The 26,978-nt window shown below is 41.9% G+C and overlaps 1 protein-coding gene across 2 annotated transcripts in view; it reads left to right on the top strand.

Moving 5' to 3' along the window:
- Positions 1 to 26,978, top strand: part of CREB3L2 (cAMP responsive element binding protein 3 like 2) — a 78,964-nt gene that overhangs the window by 41,769 nt on the left and 10,217 nt on the right. The window contains exons 3-8 of one of the 2 annotated variants that reach the window (XM_052667903.1): positions 12,045 to 12,211; positions 13,548 to 13,635; positions 15,431 to 15,609; positions 16,267 to 16,413; positions 18,099 to 18,157; positions 19,577 to 19,645. In XM_052667903.1, the coding sequence (XP_052523863.1) occupies positions 12,045 to 12,211; positions 13,548 to 13,635; positions 15,431 to 15,609; positions 16,267 to 16,413; positions 18,099 to 18,157; positions 19,577 to 19,645 (709 nt within the window). Of the gene's footprint in view, positions 1 to 12,044; positions 12,212 to 13,547; positions 13,636 to 15,427; positions 15,610 to 16,266; positions 16,414 to 18,098; positions 18,158 to 19,576; positions 19,646 to 26,978 lie in introns of both variants that reach the window. The other variant, XM_052667902.1, reaches the window with a different exon arrangement.

The raw sequence follows: 26,978 nt of genomic DNA, 5'->3' as shown, positions 1-26,978 counted from the left end.
AGAGATATTTGAGAGAGGTTTATAGGTTTGGGCTGCTTGCTTGCAGCTGGCTACCTGTACACTTGTGTTTGCTGGAGCTGGAGAATAAGGATCCGGGAAGGGATCCATGTCTTGCCGTGAGAAAGGAGGCTGCATTGCAGGTACTGAGGAGCTATACTGGTTCTGCCACTCCTGTCAGAGAAGGTTTCTGCTTTCTGTTTGTAAACTATGGGTTTTAAGAGACAACTGCAGTGCAGCTGCAAAGAAGTATGGCGGGTTGTTGTGAAGTGGAAAAAACTTCTTGGGAAGATATCAGGAAGCTGGGAGAGGAGGCAGAAGATAAGGCTGACTGATAAGGGAGACTTCTTGGTCCTGTTAGGGATTTTAGGACACAGGTTTGCTTGACAGCCGTAAATGGTTAGGAAAGAAAATCTTTGCTTTCTATTACAGTTGGTACATGTTTCTCCACTCTTCCTGTCTCTGCATCCCTTTGGAAGGGAAGGCTGTAGTCAGCAAGCAGCAAGGGAAGCCAGGAGTTTCAGCAGACACACTGGTTAGCCTTCTGCGTGACTTGTGGTACAAGTGTGGGGTCCATCCCCTCTCTCTCAGCCCTTGCCTTGTGTGTTGTAGGTGCAAACTTCTTGAAACAGCAGCTGCCCCTTGTTTTGAATGTGTGAGGTCGGTAGGTAAAAACCTACAAGCAGGGGCTGCAGCAGCTGCATGGGGCTTTTCATCCTTTGGGATCAACTGCAGCAAGTGGACAGTGTCTCAAGGTTGGCATGTGTTTGGGTTTTATGTTTGTTTTTCACTTGGTGAGCCTCACGGGTGAGAGGTTGGGCAGCCAACTACTCGTTTGGATGGTTTTTCTCTTGAAATTGTGGTCAGATGGCTGGGTGCCCTCCTTTCCCAGTCCCCTGAGGGCTCTGTTTCTGAGGCTTGTCTTGGTCTTCACCTGCCCTCCTGTTCATGCTTTCCTTCCCAGGAATGCTTTGAAGTTGCTCTTGGATTTGAAGCAGCTTGCCTTGGCTTAAAGTTTGACAGTGATTGCTGCAGAAATGGAATGTTTCTCTTTTATGTTTGCTTGCACCAAAACTCAGGCTCTCCCCAGAATATAACCTGTATTGTTACTGGGCTTTTAAAATTATTATTGCTGAGGTTATATTTCCCTTCAGTGCACTTTTGAAGCCTAAGTTTCCATTTAAGCTTCATCTCCATTTCCCTGCATGTTTTAGGAAAGGGGAGGGAACCCACAAAATTGTTTCCACTTCTCCAGTGCAGATAGCTCCACAATGACAAATCCAGTCCTTATCCTACACAGTGCTTTGTACAGGGAAATGCTTCTTTATGTACAGAGTCCGCATGCAGTAATCCAAGTCACATGCTATCATTTTGCATAGAGGCACCTGTGGGCTCAAGGCTCAAGTTTGTCTTCATACATTTTATATGCATACACATGCATAATATGTATGTGTATATATGTATAACTCATCATATTTATTATATGTATAATAGGTTTTATTTATAGAATATAATACATAAATACAGGTGATATTCATATGTACTGTCTTATTTCTGTCTATTTTTCTTCCACTACCAAATCAGTTTACATTGTTTGCATCTCATTGAACTTCTCTGCTCTATGTTGAAAAAAAAAAAATCTTGTGTTTTGAAAAGGTGCTGTGAATGCCATACTGATAATGTTTGCAAGTACATACAAATGCAATTTTTTGTGTTTTTTATTTTTTAATTTTTGTTTATTTATGGGGAGGAAGCCATTTAGCAATGGTAACTTGAATTTGAGCATTTTTACGAGGAGGGGTAGCAGTCAGTCTTTATCAGCATCTGCAGTTTTGAAGTATGAAAAGGTTTCTGACCCTTAATGTGTCTGAGGTCCAAAATCTCTATAGCTCGCTCTGAGTCAAGCCTAAAACTTCTGCATCAGTGCATCTGAAAAATGTCAGTTCTGATTTAGAGGTGGGCATTTTGGTGATCACTTGCACTTACTGTTTTAACATACAGCTGTGCTTGCAGTCAGTCCTTCTTTAGCTTCCAGTTCCACACGTCAGGTCTCTTTATGGCCTTTTCCCTGCTGGAGCAGAGAACCATCTGTTCTCAGAAGCCTCTTTCCCCAGGTGTTTGTGGGCTGTGATTAAGTTCTCTCTTGAGTTCTGCTTGGATAGAGTTTAAATGAACAGCGCTTCTGTGCTGTCCTATTAGGTTATCTTCTGGACGTTGAACTATTCTTGCATTTCCTTTCTAATAAAGGAATGTGTGCAATTCCTTTTTAAAACTCTCCACAAAGTAACCACAGGAGCCAGTTTCACAAATTACGAATATTAGGGGAATACTCCTCCCACTTCCAGTCCTGCTGTTTCTGGAACCAGTGATCTCATTCTCTTGTAGCTATACAGTTGCACTGGGAGTTCATGTTCGCTTAGTGGTTTTTCTGGGACCATTAAGACCTTTTCATGTGCCTCAAAGCCTGATTGCTGCCTTCATGTGGATGGATATGCCTTCAGAGCATCCATGCGGGGATAAAAATTTGGAAAGCTGAGAGATTACTGTTAACTGAACATAGTACTTTTAGGAATAATTTTTCAAAAAAGACATCAGAATCTTCTAAAGGAGAAGGAAAAAAAAAAAAAAGGTTGGAAAGATCACTAGATCACCCAGTCCAACCACCACCATCCCATCTCCACCATGCCCACTGATCACATCCCTCAGTGCCACATCCACACGGCTCCTGAACACCTCCAGGACGGTGACTGACTGCACCACCTCCCTGGGCAGCCTGTGCCACTGCAGCACTGCTCTTGCTGAGCAGAAATGTTTCCTGATATCCAACCTGAATGTCCTCTGGTGCATACTGAGGCCGTTCCCTCTCACCCTGTCACTGTTATGTGGAAGAAGAGGCTGACCCCCACCTCACCACAACCTCCTTTCAGGTCACTGTAGAGAGCAATAAGGTCTCACCTGAGCCTCCTCTTCTCCAGACTGAACAAATCCAATTCTCTCAGCCTCCCTCCATAAGACTTGTGCTTCAGACAGCTTTGTTGCCCTTCTCTTGACATGCTCCAGCACCTTGATGTCTTTTCTGTAGCAAGAGGCCCAAAACTGGAGGCCTCTCTGTGTGTGGCCTCATCAGTGCTGAGTACAGGGGGATGGATGATCAACTGACATAGTGGCAAGAGGCATAGACTGATGTGGTAAAAGCTGATCTTAAAGCAAAGGGTTCTTTGCTTGGAAAAGAGAGAGGAGAGCTTAGATAGCATTGGAGGCCTAAATTCCTCTTCTTTTATGGTGGGATTTGATTCCCAGAATAGTTTCTTATAAGGCACAAGCATATCTGCAGAGCAGTGAAAGCTTTTTTGTAGAACAGCAATTTTGTGACTGGCATTGGAGTGCTTGCCGCCCCTCTTTCAGCATCTCATTCCCGCATTTGTTAAGGGTGATGCTATAAGAATAACATTGTTCTCCCCATAAGAATAATAAGTAAGAGTGGGGAGGAAACGGTTTAGCTATTGCTTCTTTTGCTGCTTCTGCCATGTGTTGGGATGGATGCGTATCACTGCTCCTCATCTTTCCCCTTTTATTTATTTTTTGCCTTCCTGGTGCTTTAAAAAGGATCCCAGTGTTTGCTGGTCAAACAGTGTTGTGTTTGTGGAGGCTGCTTCAAGGGATCTGGTGTCATTATCATTACTAGAGGTGGGGGTGGCTGTGGTCTCTTTCCTCACTGTGGGGCCCAAGTGTTTCATGTGCTTTGAAGGGGTATTGTGTCTACTGAGGGGCTATGTGAGCCAAGACGTGAGAAGGACAAGGGAGCAGTCAGCCTTCCCTGAGGTGGGTCAAGACAAGAGCTGGACGTTGACCAAAAGGCACACACAGACCTGTGCTGCAAGCATGGCTCCAACCCTTGTTCAGAGTGGCTTAGGCCATGCTTATTATTCATTAATACATTCTAGCTATTTTATCTATTGCTTGGACAGTGAACTTGGAGGACACATAGACAGCCTCTTCATCCTGCTTATATGTGTAAGGATAACCCTCAAGTACTTCCACTTGTCTTATCTGCAGGCTTGTTTCAAATGACATTCAGCATATCCATCTGTTTTCTGCATGATTACAATGTGGCATGGTAGTTATGGTGGCATGCTTTTTTTGTGTGTGCATGTTGAAGATAAGGTTTGATGGTATGTACTTCATGTGACTGCCTAGTGATGCCGCCTTCCTTTATACCGCAGGAAAAAGAGGTCAAAATCACTTTTTTTTTTTGCTGAGCACTTGCATTCTTGTCACTTGGGTGAGGGCGGGTTGGAATGTGTAGTGCATCTCTAATTTCATTTACCAAAAAATACAGAGCAAATCACTGATTCAACTTGGCTGTGCTTGCAAAACATGGCTCTGTTAAACTCTTCAATGAACAGTGCTGAATTGAAAGTAGGGAGCAAGGGAGATCTTCTTAGTTATTTCATTAGCTCTCTTTCTCCATACATCCATCACAGAAGGTGAAATTTAGTCAATACCGGAGTTGATTTACTTTTTCTCAGGAGAGGAGTTGGTATATTGGGTGAAGTTGAAAAATTCATCTTTATAAAGTGAAGTATAATGTTGGATAGAAGGAAATAAAGTAAAAAAAGAAAAAAAAATTGGGGGAAAGCAAAGCCAGCTAGAGACTCTTTCTCTGTGAAGTAAACTGTACAAATGAAGTAAATGCTTCTGACCTTATTTTTCCTTTTTACTACCCTGCTTTCTAATAGTATTCTGTGGTAAAAGGAAGAAGTAAGACATTGCAGCTCAACGGAGAAGTATGAATTATCCCAGAAAGTGGCACATGGTGTTGTTAGGAGACTAGGACTAAAAATATATATATTTGCATATGTATATATTGCACACACACACACACACACACACACACATATATATAATATATTAACAATATATATGTATTTTTTAATGTGCGTATAAGTAATACATATTAATCTTACCATATTTTGACAAGTTCTTAACAGCCTTTTAGACAAACCCGAGGGCAAAAGTAGTTCTGTCCTGTAAGTTACCACAGCATCCAAGTAGCTGTTTTAAGAGAAGGGAGAAACCTGGCTTCTTCCTTCAGCAATGGGCGGCTACCTGAGAGCTCTGTGGGAGAGTTTTGATTGATTTTTATAGAAATGGAAACCATAAGCATAGCAAAGTATGTGGGTTGCTTTATTTTGTTTTCCTTCCCCCTCCAGTTACAGGATCCTTCATAGAAAACATTGGCAGCTGAAAGTACAAAGTTAGGAATCTGTAGAGGTGGTGTTTTGGTTGCTGCACAAACACAGCCTTTTTTGGTTGTATGTGTTTTTCATCTATGCCTAAATAGTATGTACCGACTATTGCATCAGCTGTGATGCTTAGAGGAGCTCTGATCTCCATTTTTATTTCAGACTGACATCATAATACGTGGTGGGCAGCACATAGAGAAATTAAAAACTTGGGTGTATTGTACATCAAAACCCAAGCACTTCTGTGACTCACTGTTCATAATGAATTTTCAAGGCCTTAAGTTTTCATTGAGCAAAACGTTGAACGGCCTTTTTGCTTTGTGGTGTAGTGATGTGGAGAAAGGAAAGGTAAATGGGAGTCTGCTTGTAGTATGCGTGGTGGATGATCTGACTATCACTGTCCATTTTAACAGCAGATCTTTGAACCAGGGACAGTGTTAGGGGTTTTGAGATAAAGCTGAAGGAGAGATTTGTTTGCTACGTGGACAGTCTGTGTAAATATGCACCACGTGCAGTGCCTGTACTTACAGCACAGAGGGGAATACATCTTATTTTGAGCATCCTTTCCTGCTTTATTGCATGCACATTGTCTTACGTGTTGCCAGTCTTGTACCTGGAACCAAGCAGGATACGTGATGAGTATAGCTGGGAAAGCAAGGGTCATGCTTAAAGTTTTTTGTGTCACTGACTGAACTTGCTTTGGCATGTTGTAAGCTTCCTACCTTGTTTTGATTTTGGATTTTGTTTGTTTTAAAAGAATGTGGAAAATGCTAAATGAGTCTACAGGAAAAGTGAGACAGGCTAATGACAAAAGCGGCACTTAAAAGCTTTCTAAAGAAATATAATTTTTCTTCTTGGACATGAGAGATCATAGTTTCAAGTGCCACAAACACTTCTTTGCTGTGATGAGTTGGATTTTTTGGATGTTTGGTTTGAAACTGAAGATTAAGTTGCAGAAGTACTAGATGCTCATATACCTGATACTAGATGCAGAAGTACTAGATGTTCATGTACCTGAATTCAGTGCATACTATGTTTTGATTAAGTGAAATATGATAGCAATGCTAAATCACCTGAAAAATCCAATTGCCAGTGTCTCCAGTTGGTCATTTTAAATTACTAGGTACTTTGTGGCCTCAATCTCTGCATGGCTCACTTGAATTTTCAGGACCACCGTGGAAATTAATTCAGGTTGGTGGAGTATTTTGATTGTGCCCTAGGAGGGAATTAAACAGCTCTGTGGGAACTGAATTTGAATTGCATTTGGTAAAGGAGAGATGATACTGTGCATCAGGAAGCAATGAGAATAACAAAACATGGTAGAGCTTCTCAGTTGAGGGAGTGCTGTGCATTCTATGTGTTGGGTAAGACACAGGTTCTAAAGAGAGAGCTTTGGATCACATCATGACATTGCTATTTTTAGATTTATGTCATTACAATAATACACTGAAATAAACCTTCATAGATGTTTCTTAATACCAGGGCGCTTTGCAAACAGCGATGTTCAGTTTACGGACTGTGCATGCAATTAAGCAGTGCTTGAACACTGCACATAGGATCTGGGATTTTGTAAACTATGGACTGCTTAAGTGACAGATTTAATGTGCCAAATGCTTGGTATCCATGGATTTGCTGAAATGGTTCTCATCTAGAGTCATTGCATGACAGAGCTCTGAGATTCGTAGGAAGTATTGGCTGGCAGGCAGATCCTAGCAGCCAGGATCATTTGCTCAGCAGTGAACTTTGTTGTCAGGATTTTCAGGATGGGAAGAGATCTTTAACGACCAAAGCGACAATCTTTAGGATGTAGCTTTTCCTACCCATTCAACTAGCTAAATCTCTTGCTCAGGCTTTCTTTTCTTATCCCTGAACGACATGCAACATATTTTGTCTCAACTTGGTAGTACACCGTTGCTTTATTGATATCCATCCAGAAGGGCATTTTCTCAGTCTGTTGTTTTGGTCTCTGTCTTACTAGTTCACTTGTGCCTCCTGGATCATGTTGGATATAATGATGAGTATTTACCTTCAGTTTCTAGACCCCAGTCACCTACTGTTTCCACAGCATGACTCACTAGGTTTTGAGAAGACCTCCTTTCTCCTGGTACATCTCTTGAGCCATCCTCCATTGCCCTTTCATTTCGAGATTTCACGTGCAACTCTGTGCTTGTTCTCGTCCTTCCATGAAACCTTTGCCATGGTTCTTCAGGCACCTCCACCAGAAATAATGATGTCTCAAAAGGTGTACCATGCCTGTATTACCACTGTTTCGTAGTCTGTTCAGTTTTTCCCCATGTGCCTAAATTTATCTTGTTTTTTGCAGTTTTCTCAAGGAGTTTTGGCAAGGACTTCTCCCTTGTTCTGCTAGATCAGGGCTTGGCAGAGCAGATGAAGCTTTTAGGAGTTGTTATAGGAATAAACTAATAATGATTTTCAGGTAATGTCAACCAAATGTGCTCAGGAAGTGGAGAAAGGAGAGAGGAAAATGTCCTTGAAGATCTGAGGAGAGATTAGCGGTGGATTAAGAATGCATCAAAAGAAAGTGCCTCGTTACACAATGCCAACTGTGATAATGAATGTGTAATAAGGACTTGGGAAAATCAGGAAGAGGGGGATGTGAGGGTGGAATTTGACCAGTGCATTGCTCCATCCCTTCTTTTCAGAGAGCTGATCATCTGGAATGACAGCTGTCACCATGCTTAAAAGGCAATGTCAAAGACCAGATAAATGAAGTTCTTCAAAGTTATCTCAGTGTTAAATGCACCATGTTGCTATCTCTGAAAACCTGTGAGTTGGTCAGAATAGCTTTAGTGCCTGGAATAACTTGGAGCAGTTGGTGCGGAGCTGAGCGGTGATGGCGGGGTGTCAGGTCAGGCAGCATGCTTAGGTCCCAGCGGAGGAGAGTGATGGGCTGATGGCCAGCATCCTTGTGATGAATCCAGGGATTAGAAATGATAAAGATCACAAAGCAAAGTCTTAGAGGCTGTGCCCTGTTTCCCTGGGCACCCACGGCTAGGCTACTCTTCCACTTGCATGGTAACACAAATCTCAAAGTGCAGGGCTAATTAGGTGGTTCACTGATAACTCTCATTTATACATAACGTTCTCTCCCACAGGGAGTCTAAAGTAGCTTGCAACTGCTAGCACTGCCACAGTGCAGCTTGAACCAGAGGTGAGAGAGACAGCAAGTGTATAGCACCCTACTGGGGAGGCTTTGGAAGAAGTTATCCAAAGAAACGTTTGAAAGTTGCATTTACCAAGGGATAATGGATTTCCAGGCAAAGCTACCACTCTGGTATTCTATCTGAATGGTCCACACAGAGCAAATAGGGTGGGGTGCACTCACCCACTGACCAGTGATTGCTGTCAGCAGAATGGCACTAAGGATAAGGAAAAGGCTGAGGTTCTCAGTGGCTTCTTTACATCTGACTTTAAAAGTCAGATCAGTTATCCTTGGGGTAGTCTACCCGCTGACCAGGAAGCTTGGTATGGGGAGCAGAACAAACCCCCTACAGTTCAGATGGAAACAGTTAGAGACCTACTACTCTACCTAAGCGTGCTCAGAGAGCTGGCAGAGGAGACAGCCAAGCCGCTTTTCTGCTTTCTATCAGTGTTCCTGGTCCTCCAGAGGACTGGAGGTTTTCCAGTATGACTTCCATCTACAGAAAAGTTTGTAAGGAGGATCTGGGGAACTACAGGCCCGCTGGCTTGATCTTGGTGCCAGAGGAGGTTATGGAACAGATCATCTTGAGTGAGATCACATGGCATGTGTAGGACAACCAGGGATCAGGCCCAGCCAGCATGGTTTCATGAAAGGCAGGTCCTGTTTAACCAGCCTGATCTTCTATGATCAAGTGACCCTCTGGATGGATTACGGAAAGGCTGTCAACACAGTCTACATAGACTTCAGCAAAGGCTTCGACACCATCTCCCATGGTGTTCTCCTAGAAAAGCTGACAGCCTGTGGCTTGAACAAGTACACTCTTTGCTAGATAAAGAACTGGCAGAAGGGCTGGGCGCAGGGTGGAGGTGAAAACATTTAAACATTTAAATACAACTGGCAGTCCATCGGGAGTGGTGTTCCCCAGGGGTTGGTACTGGGGCCTGGCCTATTTAGTATCTTTGTTGATGACCTGGACAAGGGGATTGAGTGCACCCTCAGTAATTTTGCAGATGACATCAAGTTGGGTGCAAATGTGGATCTGCCTGAGGGTAGGAAGGCCCTACAGAGGGATCTGCACAGGCTGGATAGCTGGGCTGAGGACAATGGGATGAAGTTAATGTGACCAATTGCCAGGTCCCACACTTTGGACACTACCCCAGGCAATTGTATAGGCTTGGGGCAGAGTGGCTGGAAGAAATGTACCTGGGGGTGTTGGTTGATGCTTAGCTGAATGTGGGCCAGCACTGTGCCCAGGTGGCCAAGAGGGCTGATGGCATCCTGGCTTGTATCAGAAATAGTGTTGCCAGCAGGAGCAGTAAAATGATCATCCCTCTGTACTCAGCTCTGTTCAGGACACACCTGGAGTACTGTGTTCAGTTTTGGGCTCTTCGCTACAAGGTGTCCAGAGAAGAGCAATAAAGCTGTGAGGGGTCTGGAGCACAAGTCCTGTACTAAGCAGCTGGGTGAACTGAGTTTGTTCAGTCTGAAGAAGAGGAGGCTCAGTGAAAAACTCATCACTCCCTACAACTTGAAAGGAGGTTGTGGCAAGGTGGGGGTCAACATCTTCTCCCATGTAACTAGTGATAGGACAAGGGGGAACAGCTGTTCTTGAGGAAGTTCAGGTTGGATATTAGGAACAATTTTTTCTCCAGAATTGGCGAGAGGTGGTGAAGTCGCTATCCCTGGAGGTGTTCAAGAAACGTTTAGATGTTGTACTAAGAGACATGGTTTAGTCTGGAAATACTGGAGGTTGGTGGATGGTTGGACTAGGTGATCTTAGAGGTCTTTTGCAACTCTTCTGATTCTGTGATTCTATGGAATGACATTCTTGTGTTTATGAGACATGCAGACAGAGTGCAAAAAGAGCAGTGTCCCCTCTCCCAAGTTAATATTTAGAAAACGCTAATGCTACCTGTTTTTTTGTTTGTTGTTGTTTTGTTAGTTTGTTTTTCTTTTCATAAATACTTCCATTTTCATTGTTCTGTGTTTCCTGGAAAGCTTTGGGACTAAGCACTTCAAGCAATTTAAGTACAGTATTTAGCCCTTGCCTTACCATTCACTTTCTTGGCAGAGTTTGGCTTGCTGTTCTAGAGCATCTGATTACAGGATACATATTTTCAGTTTTAATTCCTTGGTGTGTCTTTTCTCAAATTACCTCTTTCCTTGCCAGCGGTGGAGGTGAGGTCCACCACAAAGTAATGACTAGCACTGGCCACGTGCATTCTTCTCCCTTCTTGCAGTCACTCAGCCCCCACCAAGCGCCTGTGTGCCAGATGCCTGTGTGGTCTTAACAGTAGCTGAGACAAACACAGAGGCTCTCAGACCGCTCTTATTTTTGTTACCTGCCTGCAGCTGGTGACATCCCACCAGCTCAATGTGTAGAGGCCTTATATCAGCCTCACAGACTGTTGGTGGCATAGCCACAGTGCCCAGAAAACTCCTAGCAGTTGATGCTGTGTCCAGTTAGTTCAAAACTGTGTTGCCATGTCCTAACTGTACTTCTGTATGTGTACGTGCTTGCTTTCTGCTTTAATTCCATATATGCAACAAATGCTGAATATAAAAGCAGGGAGGGCTTTGAAAGAGAGATCAACACCCTTTTCCTTTATGTATGTTTGTCCTTGCAATCCAACTGCTTGATTTATGGATTATGACCCTTGCAGCTGCTGGCAAGTTATAGCAGCGGACTGTGCTATGGTGCAGCAGTGAGGAGTAGTCTTCTCCAAGAGGAAAGAAGACCTTTTACGGAACTTTAGCTCTAGGAATAGAATTTTTTGAAGGTAGAATTGCAATTTTGCCAAAAATATATCTACATCTCTCTTCAAAGTGGCTTCCAGGAATACAAGTGGGAAGCAAGCAACTTACCATACCAACCTCCTTCCAGTTCTTGACAATTCAAGGCAAACCCTTTGGCTTTGTTCAGTGAAAGATGGCAGTAAGCTTTCTTTTTAAGAAGTTGGTCTCTGCAGCCAGTTCTGCCAACATGTGATGCACATTTCATTGCTGCCAGTCTAAATCTGCATTCTGTGCTGTGTCTCCCAAACGCTCTGGGGAGGAAATTAGCGTGATCACCATGGTACTGTTCTCCTGTGAAATCATCAAAGCCATTGTCCCCTTTTATACTTACTAAATGAATCCTTAGGGAAAAAGTCTTGAATTTGAAAGAGTGAAAAATCCTTTGTTCTTAGAAGTGTAATATCACCGCTCCAGGTATGTGATGACTGCGGGCAGCAGAAGGAGCAGAAGGCTGGCTAAGCAGTACTTCTACAAGAATGAATAAAATGGAGTCAACTTAAGTTAGATGTGTAGGACATGGCTCCCTGGCTGCTCTACCCAACACTTGTTTAATCTTGTTTTGCTAGGTGCTAGCAGCTTTTGGCAGTATGCAGTGATTAGTGCTCTGTGTCTTTCTGCACTGCTCCTCTGTGTATCCTGGGGCTAGGATTAGGTTACAGCCCCGAAACAGCACAGTTGTCTGCATTGACTGAGAGGTGAATAGGAAGGGCAGAGTGGTGTTGATGGACTGAAATGTCTTCTGTGTTTGTTTCCCTTCTCTGGAGGAGGGATGACATTATTTTCATTTGTAGTCTCTCTGTCCCTGACCTAAACATGTGGTATCCAATTTCCTTCCCTGGCAGGTGACCTGGAAAATGAGGACTGGTGTCTGGGTTCAGAACTGACTCCAGCAGCAATAAAGACTGAGCCAGCGTTGTGCGAGACGTCAGGCCTTGCTCCCTCTGTCAGTCTCACTGTCACTGCCATGTCACTGGATGGGGAACAAGCTGAGCTGCATACTGATGTCCTGGTACTTGCAGACTTTCTCTTCTTCTTTTCGTGCAATTAGATATAGATTCTCCTAGAACACTGCCTCCTCTGTGCCAAAGGCGTCATTCAGGTTTCTCATCAAGGTCTCTGCTTTAACATTTTCTAATGCTTGCTGGTATCTCACTACTGCTGTAGAGTTTGTGTTTCAAAACTCGTACATGCATCTTTATGTCTTACTGGCTGGATGCAGTTTTCTTTTATGACAGACAATGCAAACGCCTGGAGCTGATGCTTTTAAAAATTATTTAAACAGTCTCAAGTGAACCGGGCATAGCTGAAGTGACTCATTTGTACTGTGGAGTCTGTAACAAGCTAGGAGTTCCATAATGACTTGCCTTAGCACTGCTGTGTCTTCCCCTAATCAGAATGAGACCCCGTGACTGAAGAGTTTTCCTTTTTGCTTGCTAAATCACTTTTTGCCAGGTCTGTCAAGCTCTGACACTTTGAGGTGCTGCTGCTTCCATACCAACTTGCCGAGTAAGAACAATTTATGATGCCCTTCTCCCATACCTGGAGCAGCCAGGGGGCATTCATGAGGGCTCAGTTTGACTGTGATTGAATTCAGGAGTTTGAATGGCAGCAGCTGATGGTTCCCCTTCAGTGGAGAAACTAACTGGTGGCTCACTACTATTGCACAAATTAATTACACTGTTTTTCTGGGAGAGATTTTGGCCACATTGAGCATGTTGAGGTGCCAGACTGACTTCCTTAAACCTAGGATTGTAGAATTCAGGCAGACTGGACAGCAGTTTGGCAGCCTGGTGAGCCAGCCTTGTCAACAAGCAAGTCAGATGTCCTCTAAATATAATTCAGCCACAGCCATCTCTATTACAGTTCCTCTGCATGGTGAAATGAACTTGGGGTCAATAACACAGTGCTCAGCATCTCACTCCTAGATGACAGTGGTTTCAGATGGGTTCTGCCTGCTGCCAGGAGCATTGCTGACTGCTCATACTGGCTGTGTAGTCCAATAGATCCTAGTGGCAGCTCTGTTGCTATGAGAAGTAATTTGAGTGGGTTGCTTGCTAGCTTTCAGTCTGAGATGTCATCTCTGAGGCATAATCTTTTATTTAACTAAATACAGTAATAAAAAACGCCACAGCAGGAATAGTCAGGGCAACATTTCCTGTAGCCTGGCTGGGCAGCATTTTCTGTAGCCTGGCTAAGCAGAACCGTGTGAAGCAGTTAAAGCTTTGCCTGCAGCAGAGTAGGAGAGGGAAATCTCTCCATTTATGGAGTATTCATCCTTGTATCCTTCAATTAAGATCTGAAGATGTGTGCTTTGGGTTTTCATGCTCTTAATTTCTCTTTTCTAGATGAAACCACTGAGCCAGAAAGCTCTTCCAGAGATTAAATTGGAGCCTCATGAAGTGGATCAGTTTCTGAATCTCTCTTCTAAGGAAGGTCTGTTAATTGTCTATCTAGTATGCAAGGGAAATGACCAGAATGCATGATGAGTGTACTTTACCCTGATTAAATATTTGGCTTCCTTGTTTGCCATGTTAATCCTTATGCTGAAGCTGATGCCTTCCAGGGATTTGAATCAGACTGCTAAAAAGCCAATCTTTCTGACCTATTTATGTGGGTTTTTTTTAGATTTGTTTTTGTTTTGCTCATCACAAAAAAAATTATCCCTATTTTGTCTGTGATGTGTTAACAATTACACAGTTGGTGGAGGGAGCTTGAATCTCCTTAACGTACCAAGATTATTTAGGTTAGAAGAGATCTTAGAAAAGAAGATTTCTCTTCTAGCCTAAGATGGGACTTAACAAGGCATACAAAACAAGTACAAGAGAAAACTTCACTAATTTAAATCTCTGCCTTGAGCTGCAAAAGAAAGCATGTGAGTTTATATTAAATTAAGTTAGAAGCATTTGAACATTTGAACATTTGAACATTTGTTTCAGTTCAGGTCTGAGAACCACCAGGGTCCCTTTGTACTATATAAATTAAGCAGTAGGAAGAGTGATGATCCCTTCACTTAGTGTAAAACACAGCTTTATGGCACATAATCTGTTGACCTAAGAAAAGTTTGAAAGAGCCAAATACTGAAATTTAAGAAGATAACTGCATCTCAGTTAGGAACGCTTGATATTCTGTTAGTGAATTCATTTCTGTAGATAAATAGAACTGCTCTAGGAAGGGACGCAACTGGCTTAGCAGCTAGGACAAAGGGAGTTTTTATCTTAACCTAAAATGTAGATGAAATTGCTTGATTTGTGAGCTTAAGGAACTTACTGTCTTACAGGAGAAAACAACTGCTAGAGTTAAGATGCTAGCCCACAAGAGCTCGTGTATAATGACTTCTGTTACTTTTTCTCCCTTCATCCTCCACCACTTGATTTTTTCAACTCAAATTTCTAAAACCTAGAAGAATCCAGTCCTCTATCTTCCAAGTGTAATTTCTATAAATTTACTTAAAACAAAACAAAACACCCCACAAAAAATGGATGTCCAAAACAGCCATAGTTAGTTGCTCATGTAATCTGAGTAGCTGAGACATTGTGCTCTTTCTCTTGATCCTGTCCCATTTGGTCGGCTTGCCAGTTGTAGCACAGGTTCTCTTGACTGCCAGAGCAGTGCAAGTTTGCTTATGGCTGTGGGTAGCAAAATGTTGAGAGAGATTCCTGGGGTTGCTTCTTTTGCTGCTCCTGGTCCAATAAAGCCTTCACTGTCAGGAGGTTGTCATTGCCAACCAGTTGTTTCAGAACAGACCCTTAGGGGATAGAATTTCTCTTTCCTTAACATATTATATGAACATTATCTTCTCTTGCAAAGTACTGGCAATGTGTTAAATCCATAGCAAGGCTGGGAAAGACTGTTGTTTTTGGAGAGAAGGCATGCCGGCTCAGAGCCCTCTCTGTTAATGTGGTTTCTGAAGCAGGGTATTGATGCTGGAGGCTAATACTTAAATCTCAAGGCTTTTGGAGGTGTGGAAGTGTAGGCAGAAATGACTGGAGCAGATGAGCATAGCCTTGTTTTGTCAGTTGGACCTAAAGATAGCTGCTGTGTTTCATTCCTCCTTTAGAGGCCTGCATGCTCTGAAGGTCTTCCAAATTTCCACATTTGCTTGATCCATCATTTAGCAAAGGGTCCAAGTCCTGGAAACTGGGTGGTGACTGAATCAATGGCTCTGGTGAAGGCTTATGTTAGCACTCCAACCCTTACGTTGTTGTATTTCTCTCTTGCCATGCAGCAGTTGATCCCCTGCATTTGCCTCCAACCCCTCCCAGCAGTCATGGCAGTGACTCTGAGGGAGGGCAGAGCCCAGCTAGATCTCTCCCTCCTTCAAGCCCAATTCAGCTGCAAGCCGCAGCTAAAGTGGCATCACGCACAGCTTCAGCACTCTCCAATTCCCCTCTCCTGACTGCACCACATGTAAGTTGAGCTGTTTTTTTTATTTAACATGTCAGTCGGTTTTTTCTGTTTTTTTTTTTTTTTTTTTTGGGGTGTGTGTGTGTTGTTGTTTGTTTTGCTTTTTTTGCTTTTAAATTACTGTTTTTTGCCATACATTTGCTAATTTCTGTTGTTCTTTGAATGAACCCAGCTCTGATCAAAACTGCATATCCAGTAATTCTTGTTCATTTGTCTATCCTGTTCCCACAGGGAATGACGTGTGCCTCTCTAACTGAGGCAGGGTTGAGCGCATTTATGAGGTTTCTTCCAGTCTGGATTGTGTTTTACATTAGGACCCAGCCCTACTGGGTTAATTTGTCCCTAATACATCTACATCTGTCCTCTTGTTGCTATGTCTTGGAAATCAAGTGGTGATTTTTAGGGAGGGATTTGCAGCACTGCTTCTCATTTGTCTCTTTCCCCGCTTGAGCCAAGAGAAGCTTTACTGGTGGCCTCAGTATGTTCAGAGCTGGGCTGAAAGCATCTCAGTCTCTAAATGGAAGCTATGTAAACGATCTTTACCCTCCGTTCCTTCCAGTTGCAAGAGACTGCTGAGTTAGTGTGCAGAGACTGTTCCCTAACACCTTTTCTCTGGGGCTGTGTGCACTGTGTTACATTTCTTCATTCTGTGACTTGCAGAAATTGCAGGGGACTGGCCCACTCATCCTGACAGAGGAGGAGAAGAGGACACTGATAGCAGAGGGGTACCCAATCCCTACCAAACTGCCCCTGACAAAAGCAGAGGAGAAGGTGCTGAAGAAAATCCGCAGAAAAATAAAGAACAAGGTAAATAATGTTCATTTAGCATCTTTGCTGGGTAATTCCTACTCAGCCTTCATTTAAAAATGTTGCAGTGTTTCAGTAGCAATGACCCCTAGTACTGCTGAATGCTGTAAGATGTCTTTTAACAAAGTATTTTTCTCTGTTCCTAAACACATCCATCACACTGTGACAGTGCCTCTGTCTAGGTATTTACCTGAACACTTAAACAATGGGGTATTTAGCAAGCAGGGTATCAAGTTGCTGTTGCCTGCCTCCATTTTAAAAACTGTTCGATCCTTTCCCTTATGGATAGGCAAAGGCTTGCGTGTTCTTTCCATAGTGTTGAAGGTGTTCTTTTCCATAGTTTCATGTTTTAAAGTCTGACTTTGTATTTCCTTGCCCTAGTCTTCCAATCGCAGAATCAGACCTTGACTTTTAAATGAATAGTTGACAACAAGGCTGTGAAAAGCCCTGCAAGTCTTCTCTTTCTCCCCATATGGCAAAGAGTTAGTGGAGGGAAGCATTTTTTCAGACTTAGCCAACTCACTCATTCTGGAGAATATTAGCACAGCTTTGAAGGCTGATGCATTCTGTTACTGGTTTTGCTGACAGAGATGTAAAGTTGCCCACACTGAATTGAAAAGTGGTCTAATTTTTTTTTTTTTTTTCCCCAAAAAATTGTAAAGTTTCCTTGCACATTTTGTCATGGACGTTATTAGAGACATTCGTACTGGGGGAAATTGCTAGAGGCCTTTTGGTTGAACTCCCTGCTCTGAATGCAGAGTAAGCTTAGATCGAGTTACTAAATGGCTTGTCCAGTCATGTTCTGTTCGAGTGATGGGTCCCCAGCTTCTCTGGGCAACCTGATCCATATGAAGCTGCTTTTCTGGATAAAAAATAAAATACAATCCTAATGTTTAATTGGAATTTCCTTTGTTGCAACTTGTATTTAATGTTCTTGTCATTTTGCTGTATACCTCTGAGAAGGTTGACTTAATCTTTGCTACAGCAATAGGATTCCCTCCTTACCTTTATCTTTTAAAATCTGAACAAACCCAGATTTCTTTGCCTCTGTTGATACACCATGTGCTCCAGCATAGTTATTGTAGCAGAAGCTGTCCTCTGGACTTGCTCCAATATGTCTGAAGTATTTATTTCAAGGTCCCAAACTTCATGTAGTTCTCAACTGTGGTCTTGCAGGTGCTGAGTAGATGGGAAGAGATACTTCTTATAATCTACTGGCTACACTCTTGTAACATAGCTCAGCTCTGGTTGACATTCTTTTTTATGGGGGCGTATTGCTGACTTATGTTTCACTATTGTCTGTCAGAATCCCCAAGTCTTTTTCTGCAAAACTGCTTTCCAGCATATGCATGGGTTTTTCTTTGACCAGAAGCAAGACTTTTTCCTGGCATTGTCTTTTAGTATTTGTGCTAGGATATTCTCTGCAGATGAATCTGATTTGCTTTTTAAGGTTAATTTTCTAAGAGCAGCGAGTGATCTTTTTGTACTACTGAGAGGAGCTGTCTTGCTTCAGGATGTGGAAATGGACCAAGACAGTGCCTTGCTTGCCAAGAATAGGAATGAGAATAGCACTGAAGCTTGAATCTAATAATGTCAGGCCTTTTTACTAGTTTATTAATTCATCTTTGCTGCTTTTTTTTTTTTTTCTTTTCAAATATTTGGTGTTTTGCTTCCCTTTTCCTTAGATCTCTGCCCAGGAAAGTAGAAGAAAAAAGAAAGAATACATGGACAGCCTGGAAAAAAAGTAAGCCAGCCCCCTTCCTGTTTCAAATGGGCCAATAGCACTGTTTGCTGAAATGGGACGGGATCCATGCTGGGACTGTTGATGCTGGGACTGTTTTGTGCAAAAGTTCCAGCTGCCATCTCGTGGTTGTGACTGAGAAAAGGCCCTTCTTTAGTCTGCTTGTACTTTTGCTGAGATGCTGCATACAAGGTGGTGCATGTTGATGGCTATGCCTGCCACCAACACAAAGCTAATGTGCTGGCAAATACCTTAAACCTCAAGGAAGACAAGACCTATCTACTATTAGCCTTCCACTCGGGCAAATGTGCTAGTCTAGTGGATAGGCATTGCCCATGGAAAAGTAGGGTTAGGGTGAATATAGTCTATCTTCTGGTACAGATGTAGACAGAAATAGGAAGTAAGTGAGCCAAGACTTCCTGGGAGAATAAGCAGGGCTCGGAGAAAGAACATGTAACTAATTGCCTTCCTTTAGCAGGAAAAGGCCAATCCTTAAATCACTGTAAATCACTAACTGAGGTTAGTGATTTATATCCCAGTTTAATCTTTCTTGTAAGAAAGAAATGTTTGGTATTTTTCTTATGCACTTCACCAGATGGATCTACTAAAACCCATGCATGATTTTTTGTGATACCCTCAAGGTAATTTCCTTTTGTTCAAATGTCTTTATGGATGAGCCTTGGTTTCTCAGAGTCAGACTCGTGTGAAATTCTAGCATATTTGTGCAGACTGGGAAGCATTTCCCTTTCCCTTTTTCCTTACATAGCTACTCAAGGTGGTCATACGTGTCTTACAGGAGTTCCATATTTTTATTTTAACTTCTTGTGTAGCAGGTCATATGATAATATCCTTTAGTTTAGGTGGGTTTCCTGGAACAGTGAAGAAACGAGTGTTCTTTTGGAAATAAATCTTCTGGCTTATTAGCCTCTGTAAGCATGAAAGTCAAGGATGTGATTTCAGAAGCATGGCATTTGTTGAATTACTTAGTGTGGTACCTAACAATGAAATGCACACATAGAACACTCTTGCACAAAGTAATTGCTAACAACATAATCAGAGCATATTCAGTAACATTTAAAGTATCTGTCTTGTGGTCTGATGCGCAGAGAAAGTCATAGCAGGGTCTTCCTTATTGCTATTTCAAGGACTAAAAAATTGTTACAGACCACCCTGAATAAACTGGACCTAGTGGGGTATAGTTGACCAGCATAGACAGATGTTCTATAGCTAGTAGCATCTATTGCAGTGCCTGCAACACCATGAAGCAGGATTTAATATTATGACTGAATTTAGTTGGCGTAGCTTTTTCATTAGGTATAGGAAAAATCATAGAGCTCACTGTGAAAGTAGATTTGGGTTGTTTTACAAGTTTTTGAATGTAAAAAACAGACATTTATTAATCTTTCCTTGTGTTGTCTCCAGAGTTGAGAACTGTTCAAATGAAAACAGCGAGCTACGTAAGAAGGTTGAAGTCCTGGAAAGTACTAACAGGTACAGTATGAAGGGAATAGAAAAAAAATAAAAATTAGATGAGCATGACAGTAAAAAAGTTAAATCCAGAAATTAAGACACATTGAAATGTGAAGAATAGCTGTATCTGATCTGGTTAATATCAAAGAAAGATGATGGAGAGTGGTTATTGTGACTGTGCAGTGAGATGTAAGACATAGGGGCTTTGATGTCAGCTCTTAAACTGTCTTCCTAGCCTGTGGTGTGTTTCCCTTTTATTACCCTTCTTTGTGTTCTTCTTTTACACAAGGAAACATGGTTACTGATAACAAACAAAAAAGTGCAACTCTCCAAATTGTCTTTTGTCAGTGAAAGTCTGCTTTGACAGAAGGCCTTGACCTGGAACATGACACTTTGAGACCTTAGTTGCTTAGTTGCTCTGAGTCAATGTTAGTTTATTCTGGACTGTTAGATATCACTGCAATTGTTGAACGCTGTTCTGATCATCTGACACACCATTAATATCTTTCACTTTAGGAAATACAACTTCCTTTGTGAGGATAATCAGTTTCTCATTTCTTCATTTCTGAAGAAAGTGGTGTCTCAGTGGTAACTTTTTCAAAAGATGTATAGCAGAAAATTATCTATAGCTGAGCTTTGAATTGGATATTAGCCAAGAGTGGAGTGTTAGTCATGGCTTGTGCTCAGTGTGTTCTCTAATGAACACAAATTCCAATGAGTAGATACTAGATGAGCCCACTGTTAATACCTTTTGCTTAGAGGCATTTGAAATGATGGTCGCATACAGCCACTGAACATGATGGTAGCAGTGAAGTGTGGGAGAAAGCTGGATTTTATAGATAAGACCCACAATCATGAAAAATAGCCCTAAAGGTTATCTGGCAGCCAATGTATTGCTAATTGAGTGGCATGTGTTGTTTCTAATCTCTGGATCCGATCTCTAATTTCATGGAGCGAGACCCTCTAGCACTGTAATTTGCTAGAGAGTGTCTCCCACACACTGCTCATGCATACAGACATCTGCTGCTTGTTTGAAGGGAGCCAATCCATTTCTGTCCCTTCTGTATCTTCCTGCAGGGCTTTATGTAAAAGAGCTAGGAGTTGTTCTGTAGGTGTTGAGTAGAGTTGTCTCTCTCAGAATCTGTTGCAGGAGGTACTGAAAACAACTGCTATAAGGAAGAGTGCAGCTGTGAATGACCACTCGGGGAAAACCTGTTCTCAAGCCTGAAATTTTCTCCTCAGTTTGGCTAAATTTGGTCAACTTTTTACATCTCTTGAGCAGGTGAAGATACAGTCATGAGAACTGCTCTGTTAATATTTCTCAGTTTTTTAGGCAGGGCCTTGAGCATCTTCTTTGTTATTTTATTATCTTCATAGCCTAATGCTAACTGCTTTAAAATTATTTAGCTGTCTGTGTGATATTATCCCTCATACTCAGAACGTATGCAATGAGTTATATCGTTTACTTTCCTATGCAAGAGCACCAAAAGTAATCTGCAGTGTCCTGCAGAGAAGCAGTTGTTCCTGACTCTGTGCACAAAAATTCTTGTATCTCACGGTGATGCTGGTTTGATATTTAGATACAAACTGTACCTAAAAACTGCTAAGGCTGCAAATTTGAGTACTGAAAAATTTGTTGAAGTTCCTGCTTTCATCAAACCTGAATTATGTAACACCTAATTGTCGTGTTTTGTTTTGTTTTTGTTTGGATTGGTTTGTTTTGCTTTGGAGATCTCACCCCAAAGAGCCACTTTTTCTGGTTTAGTTTGTGGCTGTGTTAACTTGTTCAGAGAATGGTTCCAGACCCTTTTTTGATGTGCGTCAGTTGCTTTCTACAGTGAATTCAAAATGACTGGTTTCCTCATTGGTACAGAGCATTGATGTGTCATTCAGAAGCTATGCAAATGTTTCAGCATCCTGTGACTGGTGCTTCCATCTCGTACTTAGGCAGGGATCAAAGCTCGTGAAGAAGTGAAGGTCACATTGTGCTGTGTCAGTTTATTCTTGGATGCTCAAATTTAAACACTTAGGACCTTGTTTTTCTAAGTTCCTAGCACACAGTCATGCACACATATAACTTACTTAATATGCCCAAAGCATGGACCCAGTTGACTTCAGCTGCAGCTTTGAGCATTTAATGCAGTAAAAAAAATGAAGACTTCTTTTAAGGCTTCATTTAAAAGTAGATCTACAAGCCTTATAGCTGCTTTTTATTTGCAGAAAATCGGAAGACTTGAGAAAGATAACAGGAAAATAACACTGATTACATATGGAAATGCTCATACATTCAGTGTGGATGAAGCCAAAGTTGTTGTACTGTTGGTTTTTTTTTTCAATGTTGTTGGAAAATTGAGCTGTAGCTGCTCACTTAAAAGTTTATGCACATGTATGTGCAGTCAGTGTTGTGTTCTTATAGTCTGGCTGGAGCTGAGAGGAACTGACAGGCAATGCCCTAAATATATTAAGTAAATAATAAATATATATTATAATAATATATATAATAAGTATATATATAAGTATAATAAGTATAAATTAAGCAGCAGAGTTTTCCTTCTGTATCTGCAACCAGTATTTCAGAGCATGTTGTTATTCTATATATAGAACAAATTTTACACTGATACATACCTAGGACCTCAGGGAAACCCTACTTACGTCTTGAAGTCTGGCTCCAAACCATGGAAGCACTGCAATTTCTTCTGCTAAAAGAGTAACATGAAAAATTTTGGAAGAACCTTCCCTGAGAGACTGCCTTAGCCTGAAATTCTGGATCTGAAAAGATTTGATGTAAAAGGTGCAAATGTGGTCCAAAAAAATTGCATCCAAAAGTATCTTCTTTGCCTTTCATATATCTTAAAAGGAAGGCAGGAGTCTGGGGATCAAGATGCAGGGGAGTTTTTAATTCTCATTAATGTGAGTGGGTGCCTGCAACATTTTTGGCTTCTTCAGGATTAGAACACTAGCATATGTTTCCTCTCCTAATTTAAGTGACTCAGTCTCTTACAAGAAACCCATCCAAGTTTCTTCCTAAGGAGTTTTCTCAAAACTACAGGAACACATTATTACATGTGTGTTTGTTATGTCTTGTAGCCACAAGTGAGTCAGGATCTTATTGGCTTTGGGGCACTGCTGTCTTAGAAGGGTGTGAAAAAAAGCTGGCATCAAGACTTGAACTGACTTGTCTCCCTTGCCAAGAAGGCTTGATCCATTCGTCTGGTGACACTGGGACTTCACAGAAACTGCCATTAGTCTAGGCTTTGATTGTGCTCTATGACACCAGTGTTGTCCAGCTGGGAGCAATGACTATTTGGGCTAAAGACAGTATTGAAACACCAGGTATTGTGTGTGTGATGTATGAGAAGTACCTTTGTTTTTCACTTCTATTAAATCTGGAGTTATAAATATACTGATGGCCACTTTTCTTTTGGTAGGAAGAAATAGGTAAAAATAGGAATTAGCATGTGATTGAGAGTGTAAATATTGTTGAAACGCATGAATAATGCATGCAGGTAGATGCTAGAGTTGCTCTGGTGAAGTAATGACTAGTAAGTTGTGCAGATATCCACTCTGACAAGTATCTCAAAGGCAGTGGCTTTATAAATACAATTGGCATGGTTTTGCAGTGTTTCTGCTCCTGCTTAAGCCATTGTTGTAACTCCCAGTCAAACTGAATATTGTATCAGTCTGATCCACAAGGGTTTGTCAGCACCAAAACTGCCAGACTTCACTGGTTTACATGGCTGTTCCTTCATTTGAAGCTGATAAGCCTATTTGACAAATCTTCTTCAAGAAGAGAAGGATCTGGATTTAAGTTACAATGAGACATCTTGCACTTCATACCACCTTCATAACAGCTGACCAAGGTTGGCAGCTCTGGAGCAACTTCTTGTTTTTCAAGCATCAGGACAATGTTTTTATGCTGAAGTGTCTGATGAAAAAAAATAGTGGGTTTTCATGTTTATAATTCAAGTGAGAAAATTAGTGGATTTATTTGTTTTGCTTTGGAGTACTCTGATTTTGCAATGAGAACCTTGCCTTTATAGGACAGGCAGAGGAGTAATTATGTGTAAAGCTGAAAGAAAAGAGAACATTTTTTCTCCGTTTAAAATCAAAGCTAAGTTTTTTTCCTCAAAATACTGCTTTGAGGAATACTATATTGAGGAAGCCTTCCAGGTGACTAGGTCCTGTGGTGACAAATTTTCTCTGCTGACTGAAAACATCACTGGAAGCAAAGGGGAAGCCTTGACTTGTTCCTTATTCTGGTAGTGAAAAGTGTCCTTTTAGAGAGGATTTTGTGAATGCACACATGAAAATAAGACATCATGGGCAGAGTGGATTTGCCGGGAGTGCTGGAAAAGAAAGCAGGAGTCTTCAGTTATTTTACAGCTTTCCTATGAGGTGCTTCTCTTGGCAGGGAAAAGCGCGAAAGCACGTTCACACCTCCTGGGGAAGTGACCCTCTAATTGAATATCACTGGGAAATGTGTCAGACATAGTGAAAATAATCCCTGTAGGTACAAAGCCCCTTATGCATGCTGCTTTGGGATTGCATTTTCTCTTGCTAGGATTTAGCCACTGGCAGTGTGTTTCAATAAGAGCATCTTGGTCTTTCTACTGATACTGTTCTTCAGTGCAGAGAACTGCTCCAGAGAACTGTTCCTTACCTTCTCTTCTTAGTCCAGATCATTCCTGCAGTCATCCACTAGCAATGAAAGCAGCGTGCGTGTGGGAAAGAGCTCTTCACCTTGTAATCCAATCTTCCAGAATTTCCTCTTCATATAGAAAAAGAATGCTCTCATTTTGATGATGGCAGTGTAAACTGCCATCATATAATAAATATCTGAGCAAATCAACTTGCTTCTTGCTCTCACATCAGCTTTTGCTACTAGTTTGAAAAATGCCCCTGTAGCCTGTCATCTCCAACCACTGAGCCTGTGTCTGCTGAGAAGATCACAGAAGCTCTGTTCAAGCAACTTGGCAGAGAAAAACATTTTATTTGAATGTAGTTGGTCAGAAAGGTGAGAGATGTATCTTTTATGAATACCTGCAAAATTATGTTTTTCAAAATGAACCTTTTGGAATCAGTGCTCTGGGTCCACTCTTCCCAACAGGACTTTTTAATGGGACTCAAAATAGCAGAGATGAGCAAAATTACATGTTCTCTCTATTGATATTCTCACCATCCATTAGCTGTTTTCTTCCTTATGACTCCACAAAAAGTGGCAAGAGTGATCAACTTTTCAAGTTTGCAGCCCCCAAGCCGAGGAGGGAGCTCCTTCCTTCTCATGCCACACAGCTCCTCTCTGTCAACCCCAATGATCACAGAATCACAGAAACACCAACATTGGAAAAGACCTACAAGGTCATCCAGTCCAACCATCCACCTATCACAATAGTTCTCACTAAACCATGTCCCTCAATACAACATCCCAATGTTCCTTGAACACTTCCAGGGTTGGTGACTCCACCACCTCCCTGGGCAGCCCATTCCAGCACCTGACCACTCTTTCAGAGAAGCAGTATTTCCTAATGTCCAGCCTAAATCTCCCCTGATGCAGCTTGAAGCCATTCCCTCTAGTTCTATCCCTGGTTACATGAGAGAAGACAAAGAGCCTCAGCTCACTACAACCTCCCTTCAGGTAGTTATAGAGAGCAATGAAGTCTCCCCTGAGCCTCCTCCAGACTGAACATTCCCAGCTCCTTCAGCTGCTCCTCATAAGCCCTGTGTTCCAGACCCCTCACCAGCCTTGTTGCCCTTCTTTGAACACGCTCCAGGGCCTCAATGTCTTTCTTGCAGTGAGGGGCCCAAAACTGGGCACAGTACTCAAAGTGTGGCCTCACCAGAGCTGAGTACAGGGGGACAATCACTGCCCTGTTCCTGCTGGCAACACCATTTCTGATGCAAACCAGGATGCCATTGGCCTTCTTGGCCTCCTGGGCACACTGCTGGCTCAGCACTGATCAGGCCTGTAATGGTTTGGGGGGTATTTAGTCTTCCATAACAGCATGGAAATGACAACACATAGCTAGCATTGCTATGTAACGTGGCATATGGTGGGAATACTGTATGCAGTGTGTACTGTGCCATAAAATGAGATATCCTCTGTATGTAAATCTGTGTGATCCCTGAGCAGTGAAGTGGGTAGGAGGGAGAGACTTCCAAGAGATGTTAGCAAAGAGAAGGGTGTTAGAATGGTCTCATTGACATGATGGATGTTGTTTTCATCTCTTAATTTGTCTGTGGTCTATAGCAGTGAATGAAGGACTTAATTAGACACATCAATTTCTTTTTTTTTAATACCTACCTGCAGAATAAACTGGGTTCTCAAGAGCATGCAATACATCCTTCCTTAATAAGCTGGAACGGATCTGCTGGCCCAGATAAATCTGTGCTGTGAGCATGCCTTGTGCTCATTTCAAAATGCAATCCTGAAGTCCTTGAATACATTAAACTCTAATTAGCAATGGTCATTGATGATTAAAAAAGGTCTATAATAATAGGAAGACAAGTGTATATTGAGCCATAAAGGCACCTCTGGGTCTGTCCTACAATTAGCTTTTAGCAAGTTTGATCTTAAAATATTCCTTCTATTTTCTCTGACATCCTAACCTTGCCTCTTGTTCTAGTATTTGGCGTCATGGTCTCCAAAATTGTTGCCTGGAGTTTTATGGGGGTTACCCTCAGAAATAGTGAGGCTTACATAAGAAGCAAAAAGTAGAATTGGAAACAGCAAAGTCAACGTCTTGATGTAACATTGCACGATATTTGACTGTATCGAGGACAGGTGTTTGGGTTATTCCTTCTCTGTTGTAGAAAGTTCAAATGAAAGTAAAACGGAAACTCATGAAAACCCAATGCCGGTTATTCTTTGGGATCATCTCCCAATTAAATGATAATATCCTGACTGTAGCCATTGATGATGCTATAGCAAAAGAAAATCAGCAATTGAGGCAGAAGAATACCCTCCTGGTCCATAACAGTTGACTCAAACCAGAAGAGAATTACTAGTGTGGTTGTTACCTCTGAAAGGCACGGTCAGAGTAGCTGCTTCAAGCCACTGTGGTTTTGTAAACTCCTGGAGGATTTAGCAAATAGCAGTGAAGTACTTTATTTAGCAAATGCATTTATGGGAAATTAAGTCTGTGCTTTAAATCCCTTTCTTTAAAAAAGGTCCAATTCACCATACAGTGAGTTTTCAGAAAAAGGGTGTAACAGTGTACTTCTACCACCAGTAACAGCAATTAGAAATTGCTCTTGCACCATTTCAAGTAACTGTGAAACTCCTGCTCAGTTCATGATACAGAATGAGGCTGTATAAGGAGTCACTCACTTGCACATAGAGCAATCCCTGTTGTTC

Source organism: Tympanuchus pallidicinctus, unplaced genomic scaffold, assembly GCF_026119805.1.
Source record: "Tympanuchus pallidicinctus isolate F22 unplaced genomic scaffold, pur_lepc_1.0 scaffold8, whole genome shotgun sequence".
NCBI classification, from domain to species: domain Eukaryota; kingdom Metazoa; phylum Chordata; class Aves; order Galliformes; family Phasianidae; genus Tympanuchus; species Tympanuchus pallidicinctus.
The sequence above is the reverse complement of the archived record's forward strand: the minus strand, read 5'-3'. Positions and strand labels throughout refer to the sequence as shown.